Raw genomic sequence first — 22,537 nt, 5'->3', positions numbered from 1 at the left:
GAGGTGTGGTGATAGTGGGCAACCCTGTATAACCCCACCAGTGGTTATGAACTCTTCTGTCAAACACTTTCCTTTTCTTACTCTAGCCGATGTCCTTTCATACAATCTCCTGATGGTTTCCAGTATTTTTGGTTCTAATCCCCATTCCTTCAAAATCCTAATCATTCCTTCCCTCCATATGGAGTCAAACGCTTGCCTGAAGTCAATAAATACACAATACAGATCTTTTTCCTTCTCCCAGAATTTTTCTATGATTTGTGAGAAGGTGAATACATGATCGATTGTTCCTCTACCCGCCCTAAATCCTGCTTGACCCTCATCAATTATTTCCTCTTCTTGCCTTGCTATTCTACTTTGTATGATTTTTGCTAAAACTTTATAAGCATGTGGTAATAGACTGATAGGCCTATAATTTTTGCATAAGGTGGTGTCCCCTTTCTTGTGTGTTGGAATTATAATGTTTTCAGTCCAATCATTTGGAGCTGCTTGTCCATCTACTATATCCGTGCATAAATCACACAACCATCTTTCTACCATTTCACCGCCAGCTTCAAGCAATTCCTTTGGTAGTCCATCTATTCCTGGTGCTTTCCCACTCGACATAGCTCTTAAAGCTTTTCCCACTTCTTCTATCAGGAGATCTGGTGTTTCCTGTATGTTCCATAGCTCTCCTCTTAGTTCTGGATAATCTTCTCCAGTTACCCGTCTTCCACTTCCTTTTAGTTGTTCCTCGAAGTGCGTTTTCCAGATCTTCTCAACATCAGCCGTTGCTGATACCTTGTTGCCATTTGCATCTCTTACAGCAATTCCATTGTTCTTCCAACCCCTTGTTAATCTGTCTACTGCGGTGAATAGCTCTCTTGAATGGCCGTTTCTGAAACATTCCTCACATGTTTTACACAGGTCTTCTATCCATTTTATTTTTGCTCTTTTGCATTTATTGTCCACTGCTCTGCATTTTTGTCTATAACTTGCTTTGTTTTCTTGGGATGGGTTTTCATTCTTTGTCTTTTTTGCTTCTCTCCTCTCTTGGCATGCATCCAATACTTCCTCTGTGACCCACTGTTGCTTTGCTTTCCTTCTCCTTCCCAAAATACTGTCGGCTTCCTCTTTAATTATGTCTCGTCCCCGACGCCACTTTTCCTCTGTTGTCTCGAGTCCTATTAGTGGTTCAAAACGTCCTCCTACTCTTACTTTGAAGGCAGTTTTTACTTCCTCGTTCCTCAGTTTATCTATATTATACCTGACTAGTTCTTGATTTCTTCCTCTGTCTGTCCGAAATTTAATACGGATGTTTGAAAGTAGTAGTTCATGTGATGTTCCAAAGTCTGCTCCCCTCATCACTTTTGTTCCCATTACTGATGTTTTCCATCTCTTATTTATAAGGATATAATCAATGCAGTTCTTATGAATTTCCGTATCAGATGAACAGTAATCTTTTTATTCTTCAGATCTAGTTACAAACACGCATCCATGGTTATATTTACATATATATATATATATATATATATATATATATATATATATATATATATATATATACATATATATATATATGTATATATATATATATATATATATATATATATGTACATATATATATATATATATATATATATATATATATATATATATATATATATATTTGTGTGAGAATAAAATTTATTAAAGATATGAATATACAAAATTGTAAGATATATATACATACATATATACTATATACATAAATACGTTTATATATATTCATATATATAAATATATATATATATATATACAATATATATATATATATATATATATATATATATATATATATATATATATATATATATATATATATAGTTTGCATGTGAGCGTGTGTATATGTATTTATATAAAAGGAAAGAGAGAGAGGGAGAGAGGGAGAGGGGGGCTATAGTATAACCCATATATGTATAGGCTTACAGTATAGTCTCTTATGTATAGGCCTACATTGTAGCTGATCTTTGAATAGGCCTATAATAAACCTATCTATACATAGCCTACAGAATAGCCCATCTATGATTAGGCATACAGCATAGCCCATCTATGTATAGGCCTACATTATAGCTTCTATACGTATTGACCTACAGCATAGTCAATATTTGTATAGGCCTACAATATATTCATGTGCAGTGCACCTTTGCCTTTTATTATATCGAAATGTTTCCGGTTTGAGAACGTTTATCGAAGGAATTTGGGCCTATCTTATTCCGCTTGATAGTAGATAGGCCCAGCATTAAAGTCTTTATCGCACGTAGAGCGAAATGCTTTCCCTTGAGAGGCATAGTAACTTTATATTGCTTATGCAACAAGCTGCAATTATCCCTTAAGGCTTAAGCAACAAAGTTAAGCATATCATATATGGATATTAAAGATTTCTTCTTGTAGGTTTGCTTATTCTCACAAATAACTTCACTGAACAAATATAACTTTATACACAGAACCAACTTACTGTAGATCAGGCAAGAATAGAAAACGGGATTTTTTATTCCTTCAACTGAAGGACATTCCATTCAACTTTACCATTTTTTTATTTGTATATAAAATCATGTTATTAGAGGATTAAATAAAAAATATCTTATTCTATATTTATTTTATTTGTGGCAATTGTTGTTTCATTATGAATATTTAAAGCATTGTTATAAACTGCTGTTTACTTTTACAAAGAAATGTAGACGTATTGAGAGAGATGCCAGATATCGCTATTTGGGACAAAAAAAAAAAAAAAACCGGTTTAACGCGGAAAATTTTCCTCTTCAAAATGTTTATCGAATAGAGTATTTATGTAAATTTCTACATACTTGATATTTTTCCACAATATTTGGATTTTTTTTTAATCGAAATTTCTATCGAGCTACCCGTTATATTGAAGTGGTCTTCCGTTGTTCAAACGTAGCTTGACTGGACTCCGTTTGAAGCGTAGCAGACGAATTTATCCAGTATTGAAAAACGAGATTGGACCGACTCCAGCTTCTGCCTTTCTTTCGTGGTCGTCTTCGAGTGGTCTTTGGAGAGCTTCATCTTCATCGTGTCCGTCCTTCTGTGCCAGACGCATGGAGGCCGTGGTCTGCCTTAGGCCGATCTAACATCATCCTCGTTCGTCAAAGTCTCCGAGGAATTCCGCGAGTCGATGAAGAGATTTTCGTTAATTGAGTTGTGGAAGAAGGCGAAGATCATTGCTCTTACAACGACTGAAGAGTTGCAAGTCTGAAGAACGCAATTCCTAAAAGGATTCAGGAAGAGGATCGAAAAACCTCTCCAATGAGGTGTCGAAAATAAATTCAGCAAAAGACTACAGCGGTTTTGGGCAGCCATATAACCGAGGCCCTTTGCGTCAATAGGCGTAGGAGATGATTAATATGTTCAATGTAGCTCTAATTAATAAAATCCTAATTTTAGAAAATCGTCTTTACTTCTCCTTTATGTTATCCTATTGTAAATTATTTTAGAAGCCGATTGTAGTAGACATGGGCCTAAAAATAGTTTTGTGATAATTTCTGTCGATTTGGTGGTATTCAAAATAGAAAGCATGAAAAACTAACAAAATAAATCTTTCTTCTGATCGGGAATCCGGTTCCGGGATTCTTGCTTCATTTTGAAGACTTTCTCGTCTTCTCCGAAGACATTCTGGGCTCCGGGATCCATGTTTTGCTTTGAAGACATTCTCGTATTCTCTGTGAGTGTCTCCAGATCAAGTTCATTTTTTTCAAAATAGACCAAAAACTAGGGGAAGGAAAGGTATTAACAGAAATGGAGAATTGTAATATGTGTTGTTGTTATTGTGGAGTGGCTTTGAATACCAAAGTTATTAATGGATTTATGATTACTAATCAGGATAACATTGGATATTCGGGAATTAATTGTGTATGCCGTAATTGTGCATATATGGAACAAAAAAAGGTCTCTTTGATTAACCAAAAGAGTGAAAACCCACAAGGAATCGTTATTGATCTGGTTAAGAATTTTGAAAAAACTCGAGAAATGCCAAGGATAAGACAAGTAATACATGAAGAATTATCAGAACAAAATGAAAACGTCTGGGAAAGTAAGAACATTGAAAAGGAACTTCAAGACTACCAAGAAGCGAATAGCCCAGGAACAGAAGGAGATTCTGCTAGTAAAGGTGATGAATATGCAGAAATTATGATGGTAAATGTAATGGGACGGAAACAAAGAGCTGATCTTGAAGGAAAATCTCAGGACGACAGAAAGCGTCTGAGGAGAGAAGTAAAAGATGTGGCCTTGATAAGGATTAGAGAAATTGCACAGGATGAAATCTCACAAGAAAAAAATGACAAAGTGTATGTTCCTGTTCAACTATGGGAAGAGGCTCGGAAAGATGAGAAAACAGATAAGAGACAGAAGGTTAACCTTGAAGAAATAGAAGAAGGAATCGTAAAGAGGCGCATCCAGTACCTTGAAAATATCATACAAGGAAATATGAAGGAAGAAGGCGATCTTCGTGAAAATATCATACAAGGCAAAATAAAGGAAGAAGGCGATCTTCGTGGACTATCTCCAGACTTCAGAGAGAATCTTATTAGGAAGGCTAAGGATATTGCTTTGGCAAGGATAAGACAAGTAATACATGAGGAATTATCAGAACAAAATGAAAACGTCTGGGAAAGTGAGAACATTGAAAAGGAACTTAAAGACTACCAAGAAGCAAATAGCCCAGGAACAGAAGGAGATTCTGCTAGTAAAGGTGATGAATATGCAGAAATTATGATGGTAAATGTAATGGGGCGAAAACAAAAAGCTGATCTTAAAGAAATATCTCAGGACGAGAGAAAACATCTTAGGAGGGAAGCAAAAGATGTGGCCTTGATAAGGATTAGAGAAATTGCACAGGATGAAATCTCATAAGAAAAAAGTGACATAGTATACGCTCCTGTTCAACTTTTGGAAGAGGCTCTGAAAGATGAGAAAACAGATAAAAGACAGAAGGTTAACCTTGAAGAAATAGAAGAAGGAATCGTAGAAAGACACATCCAGTATTTTGAAAATATCATACGAGGAAACACAAAGGAAGAAGGCGATCTTCATGAACAATCTCGGGACTTGAGAAACCATCTTAGAAGGGCCTAAAAAGATGCCACCTTGACTAGGATTAGAAATATCTTACAGGAGGTTATCAAAGAAGAGAATTTTGATGAGTGAAAAGGATGTTGTTGAATAGAAGAAAAAAAAAGCAAAATCTAAAAGTACAACTAAGAAACAATTCTGTTGGAGTAACCTAGAGGATATGCACTGCAGAGGGAAAAAGCTGAGTTTCTTCTAGTATGCAACGGTTCCATGATGGAGTGGTACAAGCCTTTGTCATGTGAGCAAATGGTCAGATTTCTAGATCTATTCTTCCGGATGTCAACCTTATGGTTGCTCTGTTGGAATAATCTAGAAGACTGGCCCTGCAGAAGGAAAAAGCTTAGCTTTTTCTAGTATGCAGTCATATCTTCAAAAGGTGCCTAAAAAATTTCGTTGGATTCAAAACTACATTTCATGCGCGGGTTATGGTTGGAGAAGGTGGCCAAGTATATAATAGATGTGAATGAGAGAATTCTTCCTAAATTTACATTAATAATTAGAAAAAAATCTAAAATAAAAACACTTGAGAATGAAAAAATTATTGCATTGTAGAATAGAAAAATTGGCTAATTGAAACTGGTTCTGTGCAAAATTTTGACAAGACTTGGAGGGAGTTCAACTAGTATACAACTAAGAGACAATTCTGTTGGAATATCATAGAGGATGTGCACTGCACAGGGAAAAAGCTGAGCTGCTTCTAGTTTTCTATTCTTTGATGAAGAAGTACAAACTCCATCTCGTGTGAACATAAATGTTGGTACTGCTTCTGTAGATAAAAGCTGAGGTTCTTCTAGTATGCTATGTTCCTTGATGAAGAGGTATAAACTTTTCGTATGAACATAAGGGTTGGTACTGGCTCTGTAGAAAGAAGAAGCTGAGGTTCTTCGTGTGCGCTACGTTCCTTGGTGAAGACGTATAAACTCTTAGTCATGTGAACATAGGGGTTGGTACTGGCTCTGTAGATAGAAGCAGCTAAGGTTCTTCTAGTATGCTATGTTCCTTAATGAAGAGGTACAAAGTCTTTCTCAAGTGAACATGAGTTGGTACTGGCCCTGTAGATAGAAGCTAAGGTTCTTCTAGTTTGCTATGTTCCTTGATGAAGAGGTACAAACTCCTTCTCATGTGAACAAAAGGGTTGGTACTAGCTTTGTAGATAGAAGCAGCTAAGGTTCTTCTAGTATGCTATGTTTCTTAATGAAGAGGTACAAACTCTTTCTTAAGTGAACATAAGGTTTGGTTCTGGCCCTGTAGATAGAGGAAGCTAAGGTTCTTCTAGTATGTTATGTTCCTTGATGAAGGGGTACAAACTCCTTCTCGTGTGAACAAAAGGGTTGGTACTGGCCTGTAGATAGAGGAAGCTAAGGTTCTTCTAGTATGCTATGTTCCTTGATGAAGAGGTACATGCTCCTTCTCGTGTGAACAAAAGGGTTGGTTCTGGCCCTGTAGACAGAGGAAGCTAAGGTTCTTCTAATATGCTATGTTCCTTGATGAAGAGGAACAAACTCCTTCTCGTGTGAACAAAAGGGTTGGTACTGGCCTGTAGATAGATGAAGCTAAGGTTCTTCTAGTATGCTATGTTCCTTGATGAAGAGGTACATGCTCCTCCTCGTGTGAACAAAAGGGTTGGTTCTGGCCCTGGAGACAGAGGAAGCTAAGGTTCTTCTAGTATGCTATGTTCCTTGATGAAGAGGTACAAACTCCTCCTCGTGTGAACAAAAGGGTTGGTACTAGCCCTGGAGACAGAGGAAGCTAAGGTTCTTCTAGTATGCTATGTTCCTTGATGAAGAGGTACAAACTCCTTCTCATGTGAACAAAAGGGTTGGTACTTGCTTTGTAGATAGAAGAGGCTAAGGTTCTTCTAGTATGCTATGTTTCTAAATGAAGAGGTACAAACTCTTTCTTAAGTGAACATAAGGTTTGGTTCTGGCCCTGTAGATAGAGGAAGCTAAGGTTCTTCTAGTATGCTATGTTCCTTGATGAAGAGGTACATGCTCCTCCTCGTGTGAACAAAAGGGTTGGTTCTGGCCCTGGAGACAGAGGAAGCTAAGGTTCTTCTAGTATGCTATGTTCCTTGATGAAGAGGTACAAACTCCTTCTCATGTGAACAAAAGGGTTGGTACTTGCTTTGTAGATAGAAGAGGCTAAGGTTCTTCTAGTATGCTATGTTTCTAAATGAAGAGGTACAAACTCTTTCTCAAGTGAACATAAGGGTTGATACTGGCCTGTAGATAGAGGAAGCTAAGGTTCTTCTAATATGCTATGTTCCTTGATGAAGAGGTACAAACTCCTCGTGTGAACAAAAGGGTTGGTACTGGCCCTGGAGACAGAGGAAGCTAAGGTTCTTCTAGTATGCTATGTTCCTTGATGAAGAGGTACAAACTCCTTCTCATGTGAACAAAAGGGTTGGTACTTGCTTTGTAGATAGAAGAGGCTAAGGTTCTTCTAGTATGCTATGTTTCTAAATGAAGAGGTACAAACTCTTTCTCAAGTGAACATAAGGGTTGATACTGGCCTGTAGATAGAGGAAGCTAAGGTTCTTCTAATATGCTATGTTCCTTGATGAAGAGGTATAAACTCCTCGTGTGAACAAAAGGGTTGGTACTGGCCCTGGAGACAGAGGAAGCTAAGGTTCTTCTAGTATGCTATGTTCCTTGATGAAGAGGTACAAACTCCTCCTCGTGTGAACAAAAGGGTTGGTTCTGGCCCTGTAGATAGAGGAAGCTAAGGTTCTTCTAGTATGCTATGTTCCTTGATGAAGAGGTACAAACTCCTTCTCGTGTGAACAAAAGGGTTGGTTCTGGCCCTGTAGATAGAGGCAGCTAAGGTTCTTCTAGTATGCTATGTTCCTTGATGAAGAGGTACAAACTCCTTCTCGTGTGAACAAAAGGGTTGGTTCTGGCCCTGTAGATAGAGGCAGCTAAGGTTCTTCTAGTATGCTATGTTCCTTGATGAAGAGGTACAAACTCCTTTTCGTGTGAACAAAAGGGTTGGTTCTGGCCCTGTAGATAGAGGAAGCTAAGGTTCTTCTAGTATGCTATGTTCCTTGATGAAGAGGTACAAACTCCTTCTCGTGTGAACAAAAGGGTTGGTTCTGGCCCTGTAGATAGAGGAAGCTAAGGTTCTTCTAGTATGCTATGTTCCTTGATGAAGAGGTACAAACTCCTTCTCGTGTGAACAAAAGGGTTGGTTCTGGCCCTGTAGATAGAGGAAGCTAAGGTTCTTCTAGTATGCTATGTTCCTTGATGAAGAGGTACAAACTCCTTCTCGTGTGAACAAAAGGGTTGGTTCTGGCCCTGTAGATAGAGGAAGCTAAGGTTCTTCTAGTATGCTATGTTCCTTGATGAAGAGGTACAAACTCCTTCTCGTGTGAACAAAAGGGTTGGTTCTGGCCCTGTAGATAGAGGAAGCTAAGGTTCTTCTAGTATGCTATGTTCCTTGATGAAGAGGTACAAACTCCTTCTCGTGTGAACAAAAGGGTTGGTTCTGGCCCTGTAGATAGAGGAAGCTAAGGTTCTTCTAGTATGCTATGTTCCTTGATGAAGAGGTACAAACTCCTTCTCGTGTGAACAAAAGGGTTGGTACTGGCCTGTAGATAGAGGAAGCTAAGGTTCTTCTAGTATGCTATGTTCCTTGATGAAGAGGTACAAACTCCTTCTCGTGTGAACAAAAGGGTTGGTACTGGCCTGTAGATAGAGGAAGCTAAGGTTCTTCTAGTATGCTATGTTCCTTGATGAAGAGGTACAAACTCCTTCTCGTGTGAACAAAAGGGTTGGTACTGGCCTGTAGATAGAGGAAGCTAAGGTTCTTCTAGTATGCTATGTTCCTTGATGAAGAGGTACAAACTCCTTCTCGTGTGAACAAAAGGGTTGGTACTGGCCTGTAGATAGAGGAAGCTAAGGTTCTTCTAGTATGCTATGTTCCTTGATGAAGAGGTACAAACTCCTTCTCGTGTGAACAAAAGGGTTGGTACTGGCCTGTAGATAGAGGAAGCTAAGGTTCTTCTAATATGCTATGTTCCTTGATGAAGAGGTACAAACTCCTTCTCGTGTGAACAAAAGGGTTGGTTCTGGCCCTGTAGATAGAGGAAGCTAAGGTTCTTCTAGTATGCTATGTTCCTTGATGAAGAGGTACAAACTCCTTTTCGTGTGAACAAAAGGGTTGGTACTGGCCTGTAGATAGAGGAAGCTAAGGTTCTTCTAGTATGCTATGTTCCTTGATGAAGAGGTACAAACTCCTTCTCGTGTGAACAAAAGGGTTGGTACTGGCCCTGTAGACAGAGGAAGCAAAGGTTCTTCTAGTATGCTATGTTCCTTAATGGAGAGGTACAAACTCCTTTTCGTGTGAACAAAAGGGTTGGTACTGGCCTGTAGATAGAGGAAGCTAAGGTTCTTCTAGTATGCTATGTTCCTTGATGAAGAGGTACAAACTCCTTCTCTTGTGAACAAAAGGGTTGGTACTGGCCTGTAGATAGAGGAAGCTAAGGTTCTTCTAGTATGCTATGTTCCTTGATGAAGAGGTACAAACTCCTTCTCGTGTGAACAAAAGGGTTGGTACTGGCCCTGTAGACAGAGGAAGCAATGGTTCTTCTAGTATGCTATGTTCCTTGATGAAGAGGTACAAACTCCTTCTCGTGTGAACAAAAGGGTTGGTACTGGCCTGTAGATAGAGGAAGCTAAGGTTCTTCTAGTATGCTATGTTCCTTGATGAAGAGGTACAAACTCCTTCTCGTATGAACAAAAGGGTTGGTACTGGCCCTGTAAACAGAGGAAGTAAAGGTTCTTCTAGTATGCTATCTTCTTTGATGAAGAGGTACAAACTCTTTCTCAAGTGAACATAAGGTTTGGTTCTGGCCCTGTAAATAGAGGAAGCTAAGGTTCTTCTAGTATGCTATGTTCCTTGATGAAGAGGTACAAACTCCTTCTCGTGTGAACAAAAGGTTTGGTACTGGCCTGTAGATAGAGGAAGCTAAGGTTCTTCTAGTATGCTATGTTCCTTGATGAAGAGGTACAAACTCCTTTTCGTGTGAACAAAAGGGTTGGTTCTGGCCCTGTAGACAGAGGAAGCTAAGGTTCTTCTAGTATGCTATGTTCCTTGATGAAGAGGTAGAAACTCCTCATATAAACATAAGGGTTGGTACTGGCCCTGTACATAGAAGAACCTAAGGTTCTTCTAGTATGCTATGTTTCCTAATGAAGAGGTACAAACTCTTTCTCAAGTGAACATAAGGGTTGGTTCTGGCCCTGTAGATAGAGGAAGCTAAGGTTCTTCTAGTATGCTATGTTCCTTAATGAAGAGGTACAAACTCCTTCTCATGTGAACATATGGGTTGGTGCTTTGTAGATAGAAGAAGCTAAGGTTCTTCGAGTATGCTTCTTCTTTGTCTACATTTTTCCCACTTCTATGTGGGGTAGATGTTTCTGGCTAGCGTTCTCCATCTACCTCTGTCCCACACTTCATCACCGGTTAATCCCTTTGATCGAAGGTCATCCTTGATACAGTCAATCCACCTTTGCTTTGGCCTCCCTCTCCTTCTCGTTCCCTGTACATCCATTTCAATCACTCTCCTCCCAATATACTGTTCATCTCTTCTCATGACATGACCATACCACCTCAGTCTACTTTCTTGGATCTTATCTGATAGTTCTCTAACTCCTGTGGTACCCTTAATTACTTCATTCTGTATCTTATCTTTTCTTGTCACCCCACACATCCATCTCAACATTCTCATCTCTGCCACATCCAGTTTCTTCTCTTCTGTCTTCTTTATTTCCCACGTCTCCGCTCCAAACATCATTGCCGGTTTTACAACTGTCCTGTGTACTTTACCTTTTAACTTAACTCCTATTTTTCTGTCGCATAGTACTCCACGCACTTTTTTCTAGTTCTTCCATCCTGCTTGTATTCTGTGGTTTATTTTTGCCCCCAGATCACCATCCTCAGCAATTGTTGATCATAAATACCTGAAATTTTCAACTCGTTTCAATCTCTCTTCTTGTAAACTAACTTCCCCATTCTCCCCATTTTTCAATCTCAAATACTCTGTCTTTTTTCCGCTGATCTTCAATCCTCTATTTTCCATTTCTCTTCTCCACTCCTCCAGTTTCTCTTCTACTATCTCTCACCTAGTGCTACACAGTATAACATCATCAGCAAAAAGCATACACCAAGGAGTCTGATCTCTAATACCTTGTGTTACTACATTCATGACCAGATCAAATAGGTAAGGGCTCAATGCAGACCCCTGATGTAGTCCCACATTTACTGGGAAACTCTTTTAGGCCTATACTGCTCTTAACATTTGCTTGTGCCCTTTCATACATATCTTGGGTGATTCTTACGTATTTCTCAGGGACTCCCTTTTCTCTCATACATCTCCACAGCTCCTGACGTGGTACTCGATTGTATGCCTTCTCCAGGTCTTTTTGTAAACACAGCGTTACCTACTACAATGTACAGTTGGCTTCTTTAACTCCAGTACACTTCACAGTAAGCTAAGAGACGTCAGTGTACCGGAATTAGTGAAGCCAACTTTACAGTACAGCTGTCACACGTCTCCTTAGCTTCCCGTGAAGTGTACCTGGATTAATGAAACCTTCGCCACCATGAGGCTCAATACTACACAGTATTCTATAAGTTTTATTCCAGCTGTGACCAAGTTGTGGAATGATCTTCCTAATCGGGTAGTTGAATCGGTAGAACTTCAAAAGTACAAACATGCAGCAAATGATTTTGTTGGACAGTCTCTTTTTATAGTTTATTATGAAAGATGTAGTTTAATGTTACTGTTCTTAAAATGTTATTTTAATTGTTCATCACTTCTCTTGCGGTTTATATATTCACATTTTTCTTTTCCTCACTGGGGTATTTTTCCCTGTTGGAGCCCTTAGCGTATAGCATTCTGCTTATCTAACTTGGGTTATAGCTTAGATAGTAATAATAATAACCGAATAAGGGTTGTGGTGGCCGATGTGGTAACGTCCTTGGCTGGGGAACGCCAGACTGGGGTTAGAGTCCCGCTCAACTCGGTAGTTCCTTTGGGCGCTGTAACCCCACCATCCTTGTGAGCTAAGAATGGGGAGTTTGAAGAGCTTATAGGTCTATCTGCCGAGTCATCAGCAGCCATTGCCTGGCCCTCTTTGGTCTTAGCTTAAGTGGAGGAGGAGCTTGGTCGCTGATCATATGTATATATGATCAGTCTCTATTTTGTCCTGCTCGATAGGGCAATGTCACTGTCCCTTGCCTCTGCCATTCATGAGCGACCTTTATAAACCTTTATAACTGTGATACGTAAGCGAATGGCCCAGAGCTCTCAAAAGTTTCCTTGCCTCAGGTTCATATTGTTGGAGTCTAGTTCGTCGAAGTCCTGAGACGGGCTTAAGCCATCTGCATCGTTGTGAAATACGAAAATCATTTAGCAATGGCTTGCACAACTTTTGAGTAATTAGGCACGCAGAAAGCTCAAACTCTGAGAATTGTTTGGTGGCGATGTTGACGACGCAAATAGGAAATTCATCCATAAATACTAAACAATGGTTAATTAGGAATATTCTCTTGCTTGAGAGTACACTCGGGCACACTATTCTCTCTTATTTCTCTTCATCTTGTTTTGTTCAAGTTTTTGATAGTTTATATAGGAAATATTTATTTTAATGTTGTTATTGTTTTTAAAATGTTTTATATTCCATTGTTTCTTTTTCTAACTGGGCTATTTTCCCTGTTGGGGCCACTGGGCGTACAGCATCCTGCTTTTCAAACTAGGGTTGTAGCTTAGATAGAAATAATAATAACAATGATGATGATAATATTTCTTAACAGTTGAATGTGCATTAATCCTTCCTTTAGTTGCATCTTGCTTTTCCAAATGGTTATAGCTTGGCTTGTAATAATAATAATAATAATAATAATTGAAATCATGTAAAGCTAAAATACAACTTTGTGGCCAAGTGTTCGACTTCTGTAAGTATTTTTATAAAACAGATGTGTCAGTCAAATATCCCTGACTTACATGTTTAATGGTTTTAATAAATGCGTTTGAATGAAACGAGCTGATATAAATAAATTAAATGTACCTAAAAGTTTGCATTTAAAAACGGTAAATGCCTTCTTCTTCTTCTTCTTCTTCTTCTTCTTTTCCACTTCTGTGTGGGGTCGATGTTTCTGGTCAGCTTTCTCCATCTACCTCTGTAACATTTATTCCAGTATTTTTATCGTTTTTAAAACCGGACGTATTGACGTAAAGGAGTGGTATTACGGTCACCACCCCTTAAAAGATAATAACAGAGTAAGGTAAAATTACGGTCGCCTGTATTTTACTGAAATATGGATGAGAAAAATATATATTTTACGGAGAATATCCAATTGAAATCGGGTTTTTTTTAATAGTGTAGGTAGTTTCGCTGTGGCTCTTGTAATTTTGTGTGCAATATTATCATTCGAATTTTGCCATGGGTTTGCTGGGAAACCGTTTGCTAGTTGCCTTCGCCAAAATTGAAGATTTTGCGAATAGTATGTATTTACCCCTGTCGTCGTGTGTTCACTTGTTTGTTTGTGAGCAAATTTACTCAAAAACTAATATACCGATTTTGACCAACATTGGTAATCATATTGGGTATAACCCAAGTATGTATCTGTAACATTTTGGATAAAGTACATCAAAGTACATGTACGCAGATGTACTTTGAAAATAATCGTTACGCTAAGTAAATGGTAAATATTTGTTTGGTAAATTTTCTGTTTGTGAACAACAATACGCAAAAAATAAGAACCCAATTCAACGGACCTTGGTGGACATGTGGGGGTATGACCCAAGGACAAATCCATTAGATTTCGAAGAAAATACGCCAAAGTACAATTACGCAGTGGAGTTAAGTGGCGTCATTTTAAGTGAAATAATTTCCAAGTGATCTCATCTTCTTAGTCTGCATCTTTTCCCACTTTTATGTGGGGTCGATGTTTCTGGCCAGCGTTCTCCATCTACCTCTGTCCCACACTTCATCACCGGTTAATACCTTTGATCGAAGGTCATCCTTGATATTGTCCATCCACCTTCGCTTTGGTCTGCCTCTCCTCGTTCCCTGTACCTCCATTTCAATCACTCTCCTCCCAATATACTGTTCATCTCTTCTCATGACATGACCATACCGCCTCAGTCTACTTTCTTGGATCTTATCTGAAAGTTCTCTAACTCCTGTGGTACCCCTAATTACCTCATTCCGTATCTTATCTCTTCTTGCCAAGCGTTCATAGTGACCTCGCTTTTTTATTCAAGTTATTTAATTTGTTCAATTTTGTATCTCGGTGACTAGGCCATTTTATTGCTTGAGTCTTTACATTTATATACTGTAAGAAGCTGTACCTTTCTCTAAATATTACTTGGTACTGCTAGGGTGCCACAGCCCACCCTGAGAGAGAGAGAGAGAGAGAGAGAGAGAGAGAGAGAGAGACTTTCTATTCTTACTCAGGTAATATGACTGATGACAAGTAATATTTGGACAGAGTAATTGGTATTGGATTCTCTCTCTCTCTCTCTCTCTCTCTCTCTCTCTCTCTCTCTCTCTCTCTCTCTCTCTCTCTCTCTCTCTCTCTCTTTCTAATTACGGCATTCTTTCCCCTCCTAAGTTGCTATGCTATGGTTATCTTTATTCTCAGAATGTGATTGGACACGAGAGAGACGTCAGCTGAATTGTTGGAACACACACATATGCATGGTGTGCGTACATCACTGATCAATTTAGCATGAGTATAAATTACATATTTTACACAATACACAAGAATCTAAACCTTTACGAAAAATAATAGCAAACCCTTTCTAAACGGACTTACACCAAAGGCCTATGATGCAAGGCCTTCTCCTTTCCACCCCGGTTCGGTGTTTGACAGTAGAATGCTCCTTTTACCTCCTCCCCCCCCCCCCCCCCCCCGCCATTTTCACTAATATCTAGTTTTACTAATTTCACGTTTTTAGTAGACTAGTATTCAAAGAAAATTTATATTTTTTTTCTTATGATTAGTGTAATCTATCCCAATTTGTGTTAAAATATGTGAAAAGTTACAAATTTTATACAGCGTGCATCCGAAAGCAAGCTCCTGACGTTGACTTCGGCGGGTATTTTTAAATTCAGACTTATTATTACAATATTTTATAATATATTTATTCTTTAACATTACTTATTGACAAAGCCTATATCTGAGGGAGAGATTTAGGTTAGTAAATAAGTCTCGATTCGCATTACTTGGTAATTATTTGAAAAAAATGATAATGATTCGGACAAAAATACTTCCGACCAATCGGCTATTAGGAATCTTTTCCAAGCTAAAAAGGCACCCCTGCAAGTCGGTGCAAATCTGCCTCACTTAAAAAATTTTGACTGTAGATACATAAGCTTATGAGAAAGTTGAGACTTGGAACCTAACATAACCTAACCTAACTTTGGAACGAAGCCTGTTGGTGAACAAGCTTTGTTTAAAAAAAAAAAAAAAAAAAAAAAAAACATGTTTTAGCAGTGACCTAAAGCTACTTACAGTTTTCCAGCCTTGCTTCTGTGTATGTAGCCATTCTCGGCGGTGGTCTCCAATTGTAAAATTAAATTAGTTGTGAAGTGAAGTTATTTTTGGTCTATTCATGATGAGAAACTGGCAAAATGAAAATATATAAATTTTGAGAAATTGGGAATAGGGTAAAATATGTTTTGAGAAATTGGACGAGTAGTAAAAAATATATATTTTGAAAGAAATTTAAAACAAATAAAATCAATGATGGAAAAAATGTGATAGAAAATTTGCAACATTTCTGAATGTAATAAGAAATGTATAAAAAAAAAAAATGAAAAGTTAAAGAAGAAATTAGTATCATTGTCATCATCATTATTATTATTATTATTATTATTATTATTATTATTATTATTATTATCGACATTATTATTATTATTATTATTATTATCGACATAATTATTAGTATTTTTATTATTGGTGAAGGGGCTAAACAGGATCTAAATGTCGATAGAAAATAGCATAATGGAAAAAAAAGAAAAAAAAAGAATTAAGATAAATTGAAAGTTAAGAAAATTTTAGAAAATTTACGAAGGCACGGTAAAGTATTGAATAATGGATAAAAATATATAGCTCATATTTTTGTTATTGAAATGTACGATATTTTAGGAAGTGATTATTATTATTATTATTATTATTATTATTATTATTATTATTATTACAAGCTAAGCTATAATCCTAGTTGGAAAAGCTAGATGCTATAAGCCCAAGGGCTCCAACAGAGAAAAATAGACCAGTGAGGAAAAGAAACAACCAAAATTAAATATTTTAAGAACAGTATCAATATCAAATTAGATCTTTCATATATAAACTATCAAATCTTTATAAAAAAGAAATACAAGAGGAATAGAAATATGATAGAACTGCGTGCCTGAATGTACCCTCAAGCAAGAGAACTCTAATCAAAGACAGTGGATGGCCATGGTACAGAGACTATGGCACAACCCATGACTAGAGAACAATAGCTTGATTTTGGAGTGTCCGTCTCCTAGAAAAGCTGCTTACCATAGTTAAAGAGTCTCTTCTATCCTTAACAAGAGGAAAGTAGCTACTGAACAATTACAGCGCAGTAGTTAACCCCTTGAGCGAAGAGGAATTGTTTGGTAATATAAAAAAAAATGAAGAGAAATAAGAAGAGAACAGTGTGTCCGAGTGTAATAATCAGAAAATGACAATGAGATAAAGACACAACATTTTTAACATGCAATATAAATGCATCTTTCTCAACGGTAAAGAAAGAGGAGATTAAATTCTTTATCACTTTCAAGGTAAGGATGGCCTGAGGTTCCGCAAGTCAGTCCTGCAAAGAAAATTCCTCTTGCAAAAAAAAAAAAAAACCGGAAATTCATTTTTGGCAAGGAAATTGATTTCTCGGCTGATGTGTGGAAGTTTAAGCAATAAGTTATTTTCCTTACTGAGTTTCTCTCGACTTCCTCGCTCTCCTTTCTTCTTCTTCTTCTTCTTCTTCTTCTTCTTTTTCTTTTTCTCCCTCTTTTTCTTCTTCTTCTTCTTCTTCTTTTTATTATTATTATTATTATTATTATTGTAAAAGTAGGAGGCTACAAGCCCAAGTATTCCAGAAGGGAAAATAGCTTAGTGAAGAAAGAAAATAAAGAACCAAATAGAAAAGTGTGCCTGAGTGTACCCTCAAGCAAGAGAACTATAATTCGTCGTATAAAAACACGAGAGTGTATATTTTCCTCTCTCTCTCTCTCTCTCTCTCTCTCTCTCTCTCTCTCTCTCTCTCTCAACGCCACATTCACATATCTAGGTGCGGGATCGGGGAGGAAACCACTGTGCGGTAAACTTCCATGGCATGAGCTACTTGGTGCACCTAAGCTGAATGCTCGACCAGTGTGAGTGTTAACTACTAGTATATAGAAGCTCTTTATTTCTTGTATATCTCTCACTCCGATATATCTTAACCTTATATTTCTTATTTCATTTTCCATGTGGTTCTTTTGCACATATATATATATATATATATATATATATATATATATATATATACATATGTATAAATATATATACACACATATATACATTTATATAAATATATACACACATATATAAATATATATATATATATATATATATATATATATATATATGTATATATATATAATATATATATATATGTGTGTATGTATATATATGTATATATTATATATATATTGTATATTATGTATGTGTGTTTATTTATAAATTTTGATTTGTCTTAAATATGTCAAATACGATACGGGCGAATCTGAAATCGTGTTGATTCTAAAATCTTTTAGAACTTGGAGTCTTATAGAATTTAGAATCAATTAAATAAAGATTTTACAAGGTACTTGATTCCTTAGAGTACAGGTTCTATTAGGATTCTTTTGATTCTATATTCCAACAGATACTGGAATTTACAGATTAGAATGCTCTCAGGAATCACCTGTGAAATGTATTCCCATTCCTTGGGAAGTTATTGGAATACGGAATACCATGTACTTTTGAATCTCTTGTGATCTGAAATTTTATGAAATATTTAGAAAATTTAGATCTGTAATCCAATGTTTCGAAGCGCCTGTGACCTGAAAATCCCTTGGAGTTTTGGAGGCCTATGGGAAACTCCCCTGTCTTTTGATCTCCGCTCAAGCTCTGTGGTTTTTTGTAGTATCTGCGACCTCACTATCCTTGTGAGCTAAGGATGGTTGGTTGGTTTGTGGGAGCCTATAGGTCTACCTGCTGAGTCACCAGCATCCATTGCCTTGCATTCCGTGGTCCTTGCTTGGGTGGAGAGGGGTCATGGGCGATGATCATATGGGTATACCGTCAGTCTCTAGGACGTTGTCCTGCTAGCTAGAGCGTTGTCGCTGTCCTTTGCGTCTGCCATTCATAAGCGGCCTTTAAACTTTAAAACCTGGGATGCCTTGACGGTTTGGAAAACCATGGTATCTGCAATCTCATTATAGATCCAGAACCAATCAGAATACATCGTCCCTTCAGGGGTGCCATTCATACGATAATTATCGTACATGTACATTATTTTAGGTCCAGTACGATGTACGATACATAACTTACGTTTATACAAGTGTGTGTGTTTGATTAAACAATTATACTAAAATACCTTGAAATAAGTTATTATATGTTACTCCTTAATAATCATGTTGAAAGTGTGCACGATAATTTTGGTTAAAAAAACGATAATTTTAAGGTTCATTTACGATAATCCAATAGAAATAATCTGGTAACCCTTCTTAGATGATCGACTGAGCGCACCCAATCGGCGGAACCGGAGCTCCCAATATTAGCGGACCAATAAAATTCATGCAAAATTAGCATATCTGTGAATTTAGCGATGCACTGATGCATCTGCAGTCATTTTCCCACAGCCTTTGTTTATGCGCAATATAATGAATTAAAAGGCTATTGTTTAACTTTGCATATACATCGTTGAGGTCAGGAATTAATGGAGGAATTTTTGCGTGCTATTCTGATTGGCAAAGTTGCATGGTTGTATTCTTGTGTGTGTTTGTGTATCCCTTATATATTAAAGAGCAAGTTCTACCTCTCTCTCTCTCTCTCTCTCTCTCTCTCTCTCTCTCTCTCTCTCTCTCTCTCTCTCTCTCTCTCTCTCTCTCTCTCTCTCTCTCTATATATATATATATATATATATATATATACATATACTGTATATACATATACACATACACACAAACACACACACATATATATATATATATATATATATATATATATATATATATATATATATATAAATATACATATATATACATATGTATAAATATATATTTACTTATTTCTGGTAACGCTCAGCGATATTACAAGAGATACAACTACTCGGTCTCTCCTCGTCACCCGGGTATGGGGGAGAGGAAGTAGTCATGGCCTGATGTGGGGGAGTTGAAAAGGGTTAACGTTAGTATACTGTCTTTATTCATTTCAATGTTCCCTATTTCCCCGAGAGACGTCACTTGAAAGTTTAAAGGCCGCTCATGAATGGCAGAAGCAAGGGACAGTGACATTGCCCTATCAGGCGGGACTGACCTAGAGACTGACTATATATATATATATATATATATATATATATATATATATATATATATATATATATTATCAGCGCCCAAGCTCCCTCCACACCCAAGGTAGGACCAAGGAGGGCCAGGTAATGGCTGCTGATGTCTCGGCAGGTAGACTTATAGGCTCTCCCAAACCCCCCATCCTTATCTCACAATGATGGTGAGGTTGCAGCGGCCGAAGAAACTAACGAATTTGAGAGGGACTCGGACCCGAGTCTTGGGATATTACCACATCGGCCACCACTATTTAATATAATTAATACAGTGTTTTGTTATATGCTAATTTTGAAACTTACCATACTTTTTATGATAAATTGTATATTAGCCCCCTTTACAGTATATAATACAGAATAGGTTAAAGTAAAACTTTATTGGAATATATTACAATAAACAGGAAATTACATACAAACAGCCTGTTTATTGTGTATATTTTAATTAACAGTAATTTCCATACAAATAGTCTTTCATTTTACCGCATAGAAAATAACTTTTACATAAAATGTTATGGTAACTTTTGCAATTTTAAGATTTGAATAATAAAAAATCATAAGAGGAAAATGAGTAAATTCGTCATGATTTTTAAGCCTTGTGTCAGCTTTTATGTCATCGCATATAAGACGCCAAAGAGGAGTTTAGTCCAATTACCTTATTAAGGAATAAACGAAATGGCCATTAACAATCATTTTGCTATTCAGCATACGAGGTTTAGATTGCATATCTTATTACCTCCGCTAACGAAGTTGGATGGAGGTTATGTTTTAACCCCCCCCCCCCCCCGTGCGTGTGTGTGTTAATTTGTGAACAGCTTCCTGACCACAATTTTAGTCGTAGAGTAATGAAACTTGCAGGGGGTTAACTGTTAGGTAAAAAGCTGGAATAATTCCAATTTTTGAAGGTCAAGGTCAAGCAGAATGGCCAATTCACGTAATTAAGCCATAAGTTTGGATATCGTTGTCACAGAGACTGCAGGACTAGGTTCATAATTGATTCTTGATAATCCACGCCAATTAATACATTTCAAGGTTAAAGGTCAAGGTCAAGGTTGAGCAAAGGAGTCGAGAAATAAGCTGCCGCGGCGGAGGTCAGCGCCTCTGCTGAGTTGTTATTACTATTATAACAACTTTTGAAGTATTCCCTCATAATTTATATGCTCTTATATTATAAAAGGCTGTGCTAATAAAGATATTTATGATGGTAAACGATTTCAACGTCCATAAATGGAGATATTTTCTTAAACGGGGTGAAAGAATGGTTTGGGTATCGTCATGATCAGCAAAGATGTACTAGCCTGGGACGCCAATACTAGGTTGGTTGCTATGAATGAACAGACAAAAAGTCTCCCACCATCACTAATTCACACTGACCAGCATGTTGATGAAAAGTGACCACCAAACCCCTGACATGAATAAAGACATGTCTGAGAACTTTGTCCTGCAGTGGAGTAGAAACGGTTGCAATTGCTGTTGAATTAAATAATTATTTAATAGTCCATCTGATTTGGTTGATGTAACTGTTTTGATAACAATAACTTTTGATATTCCATCTGATTTGGTTGATGCATTAAAACTGTTGAAATACGTAATATGGTCAGTCTCTCGTGTATTGTCCTGCTTGATAAGGCAATGTCATTGTCCCTTGCCTCTGCCATTCATGAGTGGAATATAAACTTTTGAACCGTTGAAATAACAATTACTTTTGATAATTTCATCGGATTTGGTTGATGTATTATAACTATTATAACAATTATCTGCAATCAGTCGACAACTAGAAAACCAGTCGTGACGTCAGCCATATTCTTGGCTTCAAAATACCGAGGGAAGTTGAGACCACGACCTCCATTGTAAGCGGAAACTAAGACGTCTGTTGCTTCGAAAATATCTTTTCCCGCCGTGTGTTCGAAAGAGAATTATCCGTTTGCTTCTGTCAGGGTTTTTAGAATGATCAAAGCTGTAAGAACCCCCCCCCCCCCCCACACCCACCCCTACTTTGACGATTCAAGTCGGGTTCAAAGGAACGATTGATTTTTGGCCATACGCTGCCGCCATAACAATATGATGACAGGTTGTGAAGGAAAAAAAACAATCATTATCAGAATAGTTCATGGTCATACTTTTTTGACGTGCAAAGGTTATATTTAACTGTTTAATTCACTATTAGTTATAAAATAAAAATTGAAAATACATTGAAATAGATAAGGTCACTTTTGAATTATATTTCAATGGGGAATAGAGTAAAGAAGAATATGTTGCTTTTATGTATCAACTCTAAAATGTCAGTGTTTCAACCATTTACAAAAATACTCTCCCCCAAAAAATTGATAAATGAAAATATTCAAGAATATCTAGAATACGTTTGCTTAGTTGTTGATTATCGTGTATATATATATATATAATTATATATATATATATATATATATATATGTATATATATATATATATATTATATATATATATGTATATATACATATATACATATATATACATATTATATACTATACATATATATATATATATATATACATACTTTTCGGTCACGGTTATATATATATATATATATAATATATATATATATATATATACACATATAATATATATACACATATATATACAGTATATATATATATATATATATATATATATATATATATAACCGTGACCGAAAAGTATATATATATATATATATATATATATATATATATACATATATATATGTTATATATATATATATATATATATATATGTATATATATATATATATATATATATATATACACTTTTAGGTCACGGTTCAGGGACAGGGCCAGACGT

The 22,537-nt window shown here is 36.7% G+C and overlaps 2 protein-coding genes across 3 annotated transcripts in view; both read left to right on the top strand.

Annotated features, from left to right (window-relative positions):
• Nucleotides 1-22,537, top strand: part of LOC137638720 (hematopoietic prostaglandin D synthase-like) — a 433,150-nt gene that overhangs the window by 338,943 nt on the left and 71,670 nt on the right. The window lies entirely within an intron of this gene.
• On the top strand, nt 3,907-4,887 carry LOC137634856 (probable inactive protein kinase DDB_G0270444). Its single transcript, XM_068367412.1, has one exon. The coding sequence runs from the start codon at nt 3,907-3,909 to the stop codon at nt 4,885-4,887; it is 981 nt and encodes a 326-aa protein (XP_068223513.1).

Source organism: Palaemon carinicauda, chromosome 3, assembly GCF_036898095.1.
Source record: "Palaemon carinicauda isolate YSFRI2023 chromosome 3, ASM3689809v2, whole genome shotgun sequence".
In the NCBI taxonomy this organism is placed as follows: domain Eukaryota; kingdom Metazoa; phylum Arthropoda; class Malacostraca; order Decapoda; family Palaemonidae; genus Palaemon; species Palaemon carinicauda.
This window is presented reverse-complemented; position numbering and strand designations above follow the sequence as displayed.

Bases quoted from the DNA above. Each gene is read 5' to 3' on its own strand.
- LOC137634856 (XM_068367412.1), top strand. From the start codon at position 3,907: ATGGAACAAAAAAAGGTCTCTTTGATTAACCAAAAGAGTGAAAACCCA.